This window comes from Podarcis vaucheri, assembly GCF_965113315.1.
Source record: "Podarcis vaucheri genome assembly, chromosome: 6".
Classification (NCBI taxonomy): Eukaryota; Metazoa; Chordata; class Lepidosauria; order Squamata; family Lacertidae; genus Podarcis; species Podarcis vaucheri.
In genome coordinates, this window is record NC_138764.1 from 83,304,052 (window position 1) to 83,317,817 (window position 13,766).

The 13,766-nt window shown below is 45.9% G+C and overlaps 1 protein-coding gene across 2 annotated transcripts in view; it reads left to right on the forward strand.

Moving 5' to 3' along the window:
* PLCG1 (phospholipase C gamma 1) overlaps positions 1-13,766 on the forward strand; it is a 91,022-nt gene extending 77,256 nt beyond the window's left edge. For both annotated transcript variants that reach the window (XM_082225828.1, XM_082225829.1), the window contains exons 23-32: positions 560-632; positions 2,368-2,525; positions 2,982-3,078; positions 4,353-4,577; positions 6,193-6,341; positions 8,132-8,246; positions 10,661-10,822; positions 11,402-11,490; positions 11,611-11,798; positions 13,299-13,766. In XM_082225828.1, the coding sequence (XP_082081954.1) occupies positions 560-632; positions 2,368-2,525; positions 2,982-3,078; positions 4,353-4,577; positions 6,193-6,341; positions 8,132-8,246; positions 10,661-10,822; positions 11,402-11,490; positions 11,611-11,798; positions 13,299-13,341 (1,299 nt within the window). In that variant the 3' untranslated portion in view covers positions 13,342-13,766. The remainder of the gene's footprint in view (positions 1-559; positions 633-2,367; positions 2,526-2,981; positions 3,079-4,352; positions 4,578-6,192; positions 6,342-8,131; positions 8,247-10,660; positions 10,823-11,401; positions 11,491-11,610; positions 11,799-13,298) is intronic.

Genomic DNA, 13,766 nt, shown 5'->3' on the forward strand with positions numbered 1-13,766 from the left:
GTGTTGTTATCTGCCACAATGATGAAAACAATAACTAATAATACATGGTTGCAAGCTTCTGCAGTTCAGAGATGTGTGTGGATAAGAAAAAGATTGTGTTAGTTATCCTTCCTGGCCTGGTTCTGTTCACAGTTAACACCTCTATGCCAGGACTGTGTGATGAAATCACACAGGCAGGTATCTCAGAAGAAAGCTCCGCTGTAATAAAATTATTTCCCTTCAAATGTGGCAAATCTAAATATTATCCAGAATTAATTTTACTACTCTTTAGCATTTATTTAGTGTCAGATGGTCCTTTCCCAGAGGACTGAGTAGCTCTAATTTGCTATCCACACATCATATTGGACGGTGGAGGCTGCCAAGCAGGGAGTAGTCAGCTGCCAATGGAGGAGGAGGCCAAGGGAAGGATAGGCATTTTAAATATTTTTAGAATACTTTGCTATTTTAAAACAGAATGCATTTATTTGGGTGAGTGCGATTGCCTCCCCTGAGGTTCTCACGATAGGGCAGACTCTAAAATGTGAAGAAATGTAGTAATATGCTATGAACTTGCTTCCAGCAACAGATAGATGAGAACAGTCCATTGGGAGACCTACTTGGAGGAGTTCTGGATGTACCAGCCTGTCAGATTGGTAAGTGGATGCTTTGTGTGGTGGGCGGGAGAGGCAAGAAGTGATAAGTGATGCTGATTTTCGGCTGCAACTATTTCCTTAGAACCCACCTTTCCTTGCTAATCTGCAAGTTTTCAGTTCCCAAGGCTTTGCTCCAGGATAAAGGCCTTGCATGGCTAAGTGCTCAGCCATGCAGGACCAGTTCTCTGGGTTGCTATTTAGCAAGGGCTGTGCATGCGAGAATGTTTTGCCTCATTTCAAGCCCCCTTCAAATGCATGGGTCTTGCCTGCCTGCGGGAAGATGGTTATGCAAAAATGGAATTCTGGTGTTCGTGGGTCTGACTATTGGGCAAGATTTGTGAACCAGTGATTTACACATAAGATTCTTACAGGAATATAGAAGAGTGGATAGACTGCTCATCTACAGTGTCTGGTTCTGAAGATCAAACCTGGAACAGGATTGTCTGGTGCAAAGTGACACACCTCATTGTCCATTCTGCTGAACCCCAATTCTCAAACATACTGATTGTTGATTTGGTGTTTAAACCTGCATTTTTTGCTGACTTGGGCTTGCTGGGGAAAGGCAAGATATAAGAAATAAGAATTGGGTAGTGTTTTTGCAGAAAAGCTTTGCCTGAGACTTTGGGATGACACTGCCTGTCAGAGTGGACAGTGCTGGGCTAGACCAGTAGTCTGGTCTGGTCAAATGCTCAAGAAGAGGAAATAGAGAGGTGTGTGTGTGTGTGTGTGTGTGAGAGAGAGAGAGAGAGAGAGAGAGAGAGAGAGAGAGAGAGATATTTTAAATATGGGCCTGGGGGATAAATGTAGGCCCTTGGTCTGGGAAGGTTGATATCCACTGAAGCTACCTCTTAAAAAATACCATTGCTGCTTCCTTTCTTTCAAAGAGACTTTATTGCATTGCATTTATATACTGCCTTTCTGACAAGGCACCCAAAGTAGTTTACAGTTTTAAAATACCCAAACAAATGATGATACACCATGTAAAATTGACCCAGGGGACAAGCCAACTTGAGAAGGCCCTGATGGTAGCCTGCCTTCTTCCTTCTCACAGGGCAGATGATGTCTAGTGGGGCAACAGTCCAGGGACGCGGACTTATAAAAAATATTGGGGGGGCCCGGGAAAGCTCGTGAAATGTAAATGAGCTCATGAATATGCAAATAAGCTCATGAATATGCAAATAAAGTGGCGCCGCCCCCTCGCGAGCGAATAGGGGAGAGCGTGCTGCTGCCTATTAATCAGCTCCGGAACAGCTGATATGCGGGAAACCTGGGGCTAGAGGCAGAAGCCCCCGCCCCCGGGGATTCCCCTGTTCTTGCGGGGGACGGCCGGGGCTCTCCAGCTAGGGCGCGCGGCTGGCTGGCTGGCTGGCTGGGGAGAGAGCAGGTGGGGAGGAGGCGGGGGACGGCGGCAAGGGCGCCCGAGATTATTGGGGGGGCTGAGCCCCCCCAAAAAATTTTTTGAGGGGGCTCAAGCCCCCTCAAGCCCCATGGAGTCGGCGCCTATGCAACAGTCTGTCTGCAGCTGGCCTTGTGGGGTGCAGAAACAGTCCAACCAGGATGTTGTCTCTGCCTCCCTTCTTCAATCTCTTCTTCTTTCTCATTTTATCAGTTATCAATACCACCTACATACTATGGAGAAATTTTGAACTATAACTCTCGTATAGATAATGTTTGTGAGGGTCTTGAGGCAGGCTGTGGCCTAATCCTTGTTTTTCTGCTCATTCCTCATCCACAGCCATCCGCCCAGAGGGAAAGAACAACCGCATGTTTGTCTTCTCTATCAGCATGGCTTCCATCACACGATGGTCCCTGGATGTAGCAGCTGACACACACGAAGACCTGTTGGACTGGGTGAAGAAGATCCGTGAAGCCGCCCAAACTGCTGATGCCAGGGTAAGATATGTGGCCTCTTAAACTTTTGTAAGCCATAGATGCAAAAGTTGAGGAACTTGTTATGAAGGCGCTTGTGGTCACTGCATGAAATGTGAAAATAAAATTAAATATCTGGGTTCCTGGGTTATATAGGAATGCCCGAAGAGTAACAGACCAGAATGGAGATGCTCCACTCATTATGTTTCGTATCCCTGCAAGTGGTTGGTTCCCTGCTGTCTCTGCCATTTAAGTGATTGAGTGCAGTGGAGAGAGGTTTGCTGACTGTCTTGAAGATGTGCTTTTGTAGAAAAGCACACACTTTTCACAATATTCCACACTTTTCAAACGGCAGTGAAATCCACTTGTCCTGCTGTTCCTGTTTTCTGCTCATTTAATGTTGATTCTGTTAGCGTGTACCTGAGTCAGTGCTTCCGCCCATACAGTTAATAAACCCTACTGTCTTTTATTCTTTGTCAGCTTTCGGAAGGCAAGATGATGGAGAGGAGGAAGAAGATAGCACTGGAGCTTTCTGAGCTGGTCATCTACTGTCGTCCTGTCCCCTTTGATGAAGAAAGTATGTGCAGATTCCATTAGGCAAATATTGCAAATGCTGTTCAGTGACCCATTGCGCAGCTAGAGCTGATTACTGGCATTAGTTCAGCCTTGTGATGTTTTAGTTGAAGCTTCTAAATCATTGCCAATCTGGCAGGGTAGATTAGTAAAGCTCTCACTTGTAGGTATTTGAAAGGTGTTTGCCAACCATGACAAAAACACACCAGTAGTTGCAATATAGTATTTCTTTTCTATATTGGTTCAAAACCTAATTTGTAATCATTGCAAATTGATTATCCTTGGATATACCGTATTTTTCACTCTATAAGACGCACTTTTCCCCTCCTAAAAAGTAAGGGGAAATGTGCATGCGTCTTATGGAGCGAATGCAGTCTGCACAGCTATCGCTGAAGCCAGGAGAGCAAGAGGGATCGTTGCGCACCAATTCCTCTTGCTCTCCTGGCTTTAGGGATAGCCATGCAAAGCCTCCTGAGTGCAGTGGGAGTCCTCCTTCCACTGCGTTCAGGAGGCTTTGCGTTGCTTTCGCTGAAGACAGGAGAGCGAGAGGGATCGGTGCGCACCGATCCCTCTCTGCTGGCTTCAGGGATAGCCATGCAAAGCCCCTTCAGGGCAACGGGAGGAAATCTCCCCCTGCCCTGAAGAGGCTTGGCACGGCTATCCCAGAAGCCAGAACAGCAAGAGGGATCGCTGCTTTTGCTGCACAGCGATCCCTCTTGCTGTTCTGACTTCGCTTCGCTGGAGAGGCGCTGAACAGCTTTCCCTCTCTGAGCAGTGCCTCTTCAGTACTGAAGGGGTGCTGCACAGAGAGGGAAACCTGTGCAGCGCCCCTTCAGCAAAGCGGGAGGAGAAACAGAGCCCCTTCCATTTCTCCTCCCACTTTGCTGGAGAGGCGCTGCGCAGAGAGGGAGATACATATTTTTTCTTGTTCTCCTCCTCTAAAACTGGGTGCTTCTTATGGTTGGGTGCGTCTTATAGAGCGAAAAATACGGTACTATTTAGTCATGACTCTGGTTTATCTAATTCACAACTTGAATAATCCCACGGAACAAAAAGTGGACATAGATTCTTATGGCTTAATTTTTTATAGATGTGAAAATTGACTCTAGATTTCTGAAGTTGATTGATTTGGGTTTTTTTAGAAATGACTATAAATATGCATATCTATTTGTGGAACTGAAAAGTTCTTTCTCTCCCCACTGCTCTTTCTTCTCCTGTTAAATATTGTGGTGGGATCATTCTGACACCATATCATTGTCTGCCCTGTTTCCTGTACAGAGATTGGCACAGACAGGGCTTGCTACAGAGACATGTCCTCCTTCCCTGAAACCAAGGCAGAGAAGTATGTCAACAAGATCAAAGGCAAGAAGTTTCTGCAATATAACCGCCTACAGCTTTCCCGCATCTATCCAAAGGGACAGCGCCTTGACTCCTCCAACTATGATCCTCTGCCTATGTGGATCTGTGGCAGCCAGTTGGTGGCACTCAACTTCCAGACACCAGGTGAGACCCTTTTCACTGGGTTGTTGCAGTGGTGTGATGGTTCCTCTCTGTGGTGACCATAGCTTAGGGCAAGAGTATACAACATGGTACCTGCCATATGTTGTTGGACTGCAAGGCCCATCATTGGCCATGCTGGCTGGGAGTTATGGTCCACAATAGCTGGATGACACAAGGTTGGCTAGCTCAACTTAGGGCATGTCTACTTTGCAGGAAAAAGGTATTGCTTCTGCATGGTCTGGTGTCCAGCTACTTGCATTGTTATACTACAATGGGCAAAAGCTTTTTGTGCTTGCTTATGATTGGGAGTTGGGCCATATTTTCTTCTTCATTTGAATGTTTACCTATAAAGCCTTAAATGGCTCAGGACCAAAATACCTCAAGGACCGCCTCTCCCCATATGAACCTACCCAGACCCTAAGATCATCATCTGAGTCCCTTCTTCTTGTGCCTCCCCCACATGAGGTCCGGAGGGTGGCAACACGAGAACGGGCCTTTTCTGCAGTGGCTCCCTGTTTCTGGAATGCTTTCCTCAGTGAGGCTCGCCTGGTGCCTTCATTGCATGTCTTAAGGCAGCAGTCAAAAACGTTTCAACCAGGCGCTTGGCTGATACTTTGTGGACTTTGAAATGTGTCTGGGAGAGGGGGATTGTTGCTTTGCTTTGCTTTGCTTCTGCTTTTGTTTTATTATATATTTTGTCCTTTCATATTGTATTTTTATGTTGTGAATCGCCCTGTGGTCTTTGGGTGAAGGGAGGTGCACAAATCAAAAAAATAAATGTTAGCAGTTTTTTTAAAAAAATGGATTGTGCTGGGTCGGTACATATGTCAGCGTAGCTAGGATGCTGTCTCAGAACAAATTTATTTAGCCTTAAAACCGGGGGAGCCAGCATGGCAACCTCCAGATGTTGTTGGACTACAACTCCCATCATGCTGACCCAGATGGGAACTGTAGTCCAGTGAAGCCTGGATGAAACTGTTTTGAGAGCCAGTGTGGTGTAGTGTATTGTTTCTGCATGGTCTGGTGTCCAGCTATGGTCCAGAGCGGTAGACTCGTAATCTGGTGAACTGGGTTCGCTTCTCCGCTCCTCCACATGCAGCTGCTGGGTGACCTTGGGCCAGTCACACTTCTCTGAAGTCTCTCAGCCTCACTCACCTCACAGAGTGTTTGTTGTAGGGGAGGAAGGGAAAGGAGAATGTTAGCTGCTTTGAGACTCCTTAGGGTAGTGATAAAGCGGGATATCAAATCCAAACAACTATTCTTCTTCTTCTTCTTTTGGCTACCCTTGCTGCAAAATGTGAGAATGGGCATGCAGGTGTTGAAGTCTGAAAGTAACCACGGTATTGCCTCATCCTATTCAGGTGTCAATTGTAACGAGCCTTTCAGTGGCGGAAGATACTTTACTGTGCCCTTCTAGCAGCATTATCAGTATGGTTAATTATCTTTGCCTTCTAAAAGAAACTGCACCTGAGCTGTTCAGCATTTTGTGAGCTGGCCAGCTAGCACTGACTTTCCTTAGGGGCCTCATTTGAGCACGGGTGTTATCCCCTGAATTGTCCTTAATTGTACTGCATAGTACTGGAGCTGTTCCTCATCAAAGCCCCCTGTGCTTTTGCAGATAAGCCAATGCAGATGAATCAGGCCCTGTTTATGTCTGGAGGCCGATGCGGCTTCATGCTGCAACCGGGCAACATGCGGGATGACATCTTTGATCCCTTTGACAAGAGCACTCTGCGGGGGGTGGAGCCGCTTTCCATTTCCATTGAGGTTGGTGTGTTATGCTCTTCTCTGCATGCCTGCTATAACAAAGCCTTATTTTGACTTTGGTTTGCGTGGACATGTCCCTTCTCCTACAGCCCCAGGCTTCAGAATACTACTACATTACATCATGAAGAGACATTGTGTGCATGTAGTATATTTATTTCTCCACCTACCTGATCCTCTGGCCCTGCCCACCACCAGGATGGAGCCCTGAGAAAGTTGCCCACAAGGGAATGCAACTCTTGGGCTAAAATATTTCCCCCACTTTTCATAAAAATACCATGCACTGAAGTGCCTCCTCCACTAGAGGTCCGGAGGGTGGCAACACGAGAATGGGCCTTTTCTGCAGTGGCTCCCCACTTGCAGAATGCTCTCCCCAGGGATGTTCATCTGCTGCCTTCATTATACACCTTTAGTTGCCATGCAAAAATGTTCCTCTTCAACCAGGCCTTTGGCTGATTAATATTCTATGGCCCTTTCAAGGTGTTTGTTTTGGTGGGGGCAGGGGTAATTGTTTTGATTTTTTTGTTTTAATTATTTATTTGTTTTTCTTTATCCTGTATTTTTATCTTGCGAAGCACCCTGAGATGAAGGGCGGTATAGAAATTTAATAAATAATAGTAATTTTGTAAGCTAAGGCTCTTCTCTCCTATCAAACAAATTGCCAAATGTTGAGCCTGAGGTGCTTTGGTCTCAGCTGGAATAACAATGGACCATCTTACATCAGTGTGCTGAGTAGCCCTCTAGAGATGGAACCAAATAGTCAATGCAGATTGAATTGAAATAGATGACAAAAGGGAGAAGAGGCACACCAGGACTGCACGGTGTGGGGGCGGAGGGGAATTCTATAGGGGCCGAAAAATGGCAGCATCCAACCTTTTGCCACCCATAGGTGGCACCCTCCACTTAGAAACCTCATGCGTTCTGTATTTAGCTGGGGCTCAATGTAAAAGCATTGTTGTGACTCTGGCTTCATAATTTAAGTCAAGAGCAAAGCAGGGGAGCAAAGAGTAGGGTGATTTGTTTGTCGCTCCTGTCCCAGCACACACCACCAATTCTGTCATTCTGTTGTCATTCTACTTTTATATAGAATGAAAAGGGCATATGAGAGGCAGGACAAAAGATTTCTAAATCCTATCTAGGGTTGTTCATGCTGATTGGGATTCAGTCATGTTCAACCAGCCACTGAAAGCATGGGACTAAGTTAGTTATGACTGACTTGTTCCAGCGGCTTCAGTGAGACTCTCAGTGTAGTCCCTGTGCATGTTTGCTTGGAAGTAAGTCCAACTGTATCCGATGGGGCTTCCGCCCAGGCATGTATACATGGAATCAGGGTCAATTATTTTAGGCTCTTTCATGAGATATCAGATGGGCAAGTCCCTGTAAAAGTTTTCCCTCCATTTCTGCATTTTTAATGCCATCAAGTCAGACCCTGTGTAGACTTCAGTTCTGTACCCACCATGTGAGGAGAGTAAACCTCTTGTTTGTGCAACCTTAGCCTCCTGGGGATGGGATGAAACACTCATCCCCAGCTCTTCAGGTTGCCCATGCATCACTTAGGTGTTGGCTCTCAACAGACTTACTATGTCTTGTTGGAGAAAGTGGTCCAGGGGTCACAACCAATTGTATTTAGTTTCAATGGATGAAACGTTTTGTTTGTTTGTTTTGAAAACGTTGTCTGTGCTGGAGTTACCTCAATAGATTGAGGAACCGGCCTCTGCTGCAGTGTGCATAGCCATTCCTCAAACTGTGCAAAGCAATGGCCTAATTTTGGCTTCCCTACCTGCCCTGCATAGGTCCTCGGGGCACGACACCTTCCGAAAAATGGAAGAGGGATTGTTTGCCCCTTCATAGAGGTTGAGGTGTCTGGAGCTGATTATGATAACGCAAAGCAGAAGACCGAGATGGTGGGTGAGTATCCGAACTACCCAAAATTCAGACGGGTTGCAAGGCATGACAGTGTTGTTTGTAAGTCCACGCCAGGGCCGGATTTAGGTTTGATGAGGCCCTAAGCTACTGAGGGTAATGGGGCCCTTTATATGTCCAGTTGTCCTTTGTCAACAACAAATTGTCACTGTTTTTTGTGTTGAATATATGCTATATGGTAATTTATGGACCTAATAGGTATCTAAAGCCATTTGCACATGCAGAATGTAGGCACCCTATATATAGAAATGAGCAAACCAGTGATATTTTAGGGAGCAGGCTAGCAGACGGGGCCCATTACTTACAGCATAGGAGCCTACACAACACAAAACACTGTTGCTGTATGTGGGTTTTATTTTATTTGTTTTTTATCTTCTATTTTGGAAATATACATCTAGGTTTTTTTTCTAAATTTTTTGGGGGACCCCAAGAGAGTGGGGCCCTAAGCTATAGCTTGATTAACTTATATGTAAATCTGGCACTGGTCCAAGCTAAGAAGAGGGCCTCGAAATATTCATCGCTCCTGTCATTCCTGTAAACCAACTTCCTTCTCATCCCCAGACGTATATGTGTACTTTACATTAGGGGTCCCCTTCCTGTTGCTCTCTTACTCTGGCCTCATGCCTTCAGCTCAGTGTGCGAAGACAAGATTTTCAAAGATTTGCTGTAACACTAGCCAGTCCCAAGCACACTGCGGCCTCTTTGAGGTGGCAAGAAGTGTTTCCTGTTCACTGAACCAGCTTCCTTCTCATCGCCAGAAGTATATGTGTACTCGGTGACCTGACATTTGGGGTTTCTTCCTGTCGCGCTCCTTACCCTGGCCCCTGGGCTGCTTTTTCTCATGTCTCAAAATCATTGTGTGAAGGTGAGGTTTTCTGAGCTTCATTCTAGCACTGGCCAGTTCCAAACAGTCTGTGATGTGGCAAGGAGTGTTTCCTGCTCACTTGACATGCAAGAAATGCTAGGCAAAAGAGGGGGTGGAAACCACTCTGGTGCCAAGAGTGGAAGCTACAGTCTGCTGCAGAAATGAGATTGTCTAGTAGCAGATTGCTTGATATGCATTAGATTACTGAGGTGGCTGGAAAAGAAATGGAGACATGGAGTTGATTGTACGAATTGGCCTAGTCATCAATAAGGAGCCGGTTTGTGCAGCCCTGGCAAGTTCTTGGAGCATTTTGTCCTGTGTTAATGAAGAAACACTTAAGGAGTCTCGGAGAATGCTGTGTCTCAGTAAGACAGGAAAGAGTCCAAGATCATCATCTTAGGAGGGAAGTGGGGAAAATGGCAGGTGAACTGTGACACTAACTGCAGCAATAAATGTGCCATACATGCATGTTTGTGGTAGCTTAAGTTTGAGAGCCCGTCTGATTGCATTGGATTTGGAGTTGAACAGCTTGGCCTCAGGTCCCTGCTCTGCCCTGAACTCGGTTGCATGGACTGGGCAGGTCTCAGTTTAGCCTCATTGTGGAAGGCAGTTAAAGTGGTGACAATTTTGGACAGCTCTCTGAAAAAATTGCACCCTTTTCCACATACCTGTCTATTATGTGCACCACCTGCTCTTCCTTGATGATGGGTAACAACAGATGCCATTAAGCTGGTGCCACAAACACATGTGAACACTCCTCTTAGAGGCAGCACCCCCATTCCAGGCAAACAGGTTGGTGCTTGGTGCTGTGGAACAGCTGTGAGATTCTGGAAGATGGTTAACGAAGGATTAGGGATGCAGGAAGGTGAGCATTCCCATCAGGTACTTGCAAAGGTCACAGGGCTTTCATGGTTTCTTGAATGAAGTCATGCAAGAAAAGAGTCACTCCCCTCTCCCGAATTGAAGGCTTGCTCTGGGAGGGGAGAGTGTTCAGGATGAGGGTCTGCTCCATTGAGAGGACTGTTGCCCCCACTCCCCAGCAGCAACCCTTCAAGCCACACCCTATACAAAACCATGGAGAATACAGCTCTCTCCCCCCCCCCCAAACTTCATTTTAAAATAGCCCCTTATGTAAAGCAATGGGCTGGTCTTCTACATGCTGTGAAGGGTGGTAGATTGAAGCAGCATCAAAGTGAGGTGGGCATTGTTAGAGGTGGGTTGTAGCTGTTTTTAATTCTTACCTGATTTGTACTAAGGGCAGGGTTCACTAACTTTAAACTGGGAAGGTTAATAAATGGATGTGAAGAACTGTGGCCCATTTAAAACTGCTGCTGTGGAAGTTAATTTCCAGAGAGTAGCTCTGTAATCCATTGTTGACAAAGGAGTTCTGCTACACTAGAGACTTAGCAGTTTACTGTGGATTAAGCTAAACGACTGTTAAAGTATTGAACTACTTTCTTTTTGAAATACCGGAAATGATAGACATTGTTTGTTTGTTTGTTTGTTTGTTTGTTTGTTTGTTTGTTTAATATAGTGGACAATGGCCTGAATCCTGCCTGGGCTCACAAGTCGTTTCACTTCCATGTCAGTAACCCAGAGTTTGCCTTCTTACGGTTTGTTGTGTATGAAGAGGATATGTTCAGTGACCAGAACTTCTTAGCTCAGGCCACATTCCTGGTTAAAGGCCTGAAGACAGGTATGTGGTTGAAAGGTGTTTCCAATATCTTTGGAAGCATATTTCTGCTGATAAGATTCATGGGAGCATAGATGTTGTCATGCAATCAGTGAAAAGTTGCTTTGTAATAAATTGCAAACGTCTGTTGTTAATTGGGTGAAAAAAGCAAGGCTGCAATCCTAAATACACTTAACTTGGGAGCAAATTGGGGAGTCACTCCCTGCAAAGCATAATCTGTAGCCAACATGTGTTTTTGGTTTGTTGATTGTGGTTTGACATAAAATAAGCCAGGGATGGTAGTTTGCGTACTTTGCGCCTAAGGCAGTGACGGCCAAACTTGGCCCTCCAGCTGTATAGGGACTACAATTCCCATCATCCCTCACCACTGGTCCTGTTAGCTAGGGATGATGGCAGCTGTAGTCCCAAAACAGCTGGAGGGCCAAGTTTGGCCATCACTGGCCTAAGGCGTGAAAAGGCCCTTTTAGACACAATCATAGTAATACAGTAACTTTGGTTTGCCATGATGTGTGAATAGGGCTGGTGAAACTACGTGACTGCAGTTAGTTGGCTCCCATTGTAGCTCCTTTTGTTGTCTTTTAGGGTACCGAGCCGTGCCTTTGAAGAACAACTACAGTGAGGATCTGGAACTGGCTGCCTTGCTGGTGGAAATCGATATCACCCCTGGCAAAGTAAGTCTTACGCTCTTTAACTATTGATGGAGCTGTGCAGTGTCCTGCAAAAGACTCCCTAAGCTGAGGTTGAAAAAGTTGAATATGTGACAACTGTCTTGTCTCTTTTTGATTCTGAAGCAGGAGAATGGGGAGATTAGCCCCTTTGGAGCTTCGGCCTTCCGAGACAGGTCAGCAGATTCTCCAAGCCAGCAGACGGGAGGCAGAACCAGAGAAGGCTCCTTTGAAGCCCGATATCAACAACCATTTGAAGATTTCCGGATGTCACAGGAGCAGCTAGCAGACCACTTTGACAATCGAGACAGAAGGTAAGCTCAGTAGGGATTAGGTGCTCTGGATATTCAAGGTAGACTGATATTCTTAAAGTCAGGTAATGTCTCCGAGTCAGTCATTTGGGAATTGGCCATTTATAGTGGTGAGCTTCAGTCCCTTCTACAGGTGTCCTTACGTATTGCGGAGTTTGAAATGTTGCACAGCATAAGCAGCCTTTGTCTTAACGTATTATTTCCCATGGGAAGCTTCTTGACTTGCAACTGAGCCATGCATGCAGAAGGAAAAATGTTGTGCTTTTATAAGGCTGGCCTTGCAAAGGCCAGTAAGCATGCATCCAGATAGGAGAATTATCAATTTTCTTTGTTTTGGGAAGAGGGTTGATTCTGCTGGAATGCCAGCCTTCCCTGACAGGGAAAGCAAGCCCCCTCACTGCCTGCAATGCTGTCAGCATCCCAAATGATTGTGGCAGGGGGTTACTGAGTTCTGCAGGGATATGTTGGGCAAGAGGCAATGTTTTGACCACCTCCCCCACAAAAGCTACGAGCTGGCTAGTCCCATGGGAACAGGGAACATAGAGGTCTGCTCCCATTGCATGCCTCTTGGGGATGGTACTACACATACTGAGTGGAACTGCTGAATGGAACCCCTCTCATTCTCTGAATAGCCCTGATGCACTGTTCCCATGTGTGGCAGTGGGAGGGTGGGAACAATGGCCTAGGGCAGCAGTTCTCAACCCGTGGGTCCCCAGATGTTGTTGGACTACAACTCCCATCATCCATAGCTAGCAAGAGTTCAGGGATGATGGGAGTTGTAGTCCAACAACATCTGTGGACCCACAGGTTGAGAACCACTGGCCTAGGGGGTCTTGTTCTGCATGCAAGAGATGTATCATTGATTGGGGAAGTTTTCAGTGGTTTCCCCTCAAGTGGGGAAAAAAATCAGATTGCCAGGCAAAATATTCCCTGTGCAAAATTGCCATGGCAACAGCTCCTCATGAGAAACCATAGCATCAAAAAGTAAGAATCGAGCCTCAGAGACGGCAGGTGCTAGCTGCTAACAGCCAGTTCACATATTGATCATTTCCCAGTCATAAAAGATGGTGTAAATTTATCTGATTATTATAGAGTAAATGCATGACTAAACTTTGGTACCCACCCACCAACGTCCCATAAGGTTAGTAGGTGCCAGTGTGTTGTAGTGGACAATGTGTTGGGTTTGGATGAGACCTGGGATTAAATCCTGGTGCACAAGATGGCCCCGACTGGTCAAATCCCTGCCTCTCCAGCTCACTTTCCTAACAAATGGTTGTAAAGATAAAAAGGAGGAAATCTTGAAGTTTCTTAGCAAAAGGACAGGATGCAAAGGTGGATAAAACAAAAATGCCATTACATTTTCCTCTCAAGAAAATCAGCACAGTGTCACTAGATACGTGGCTCTTGAAGAAATCCCTCAATGCACTTCCAAATGTAACTTGCATTTTTATAGTCTGCTGGAGAGCTGTATTGTTTTTCAACCCCTTTTCCCCTTCCCTGCAGGGTCCTGCGAAAGACACGGGTGAATGGGGACAACCGCCTCTAACCCAACCTTTGCCTGCTGTAAAGCACCCTCCAGTGCTTGTGATTCTCACGGATTGCTGTGAACTGGTTTCTATGGAAACGTCACTGCTTTGGCCTACTTTCAGGCAGCTTTTCGAGTTTCTCTTCCGAAGGGTGTTCAAGTGGAGAATTTTTTTTTAAAAAAAGAATCTACGAATCAATGGTTTCATTGTCTTGACCATGACCTGTAACAAAAACTCAACAGCAACAAGCCGTAAACTTAGGTGTGCTGAACGTGTATGTCTTTGTCAGTACCTAAGGCTGGATGCAGTGGCCTCTCATCGACATCCTTCTTCCCCAAGACTGTAGTTTAGAGAGGATAATGCCCTCAGAGCTGTCCAGCAGAGCCAACAGGACCTGGATCTATCTATCGTATTATTATTATAGTTATTAAACTCCTTAATCACA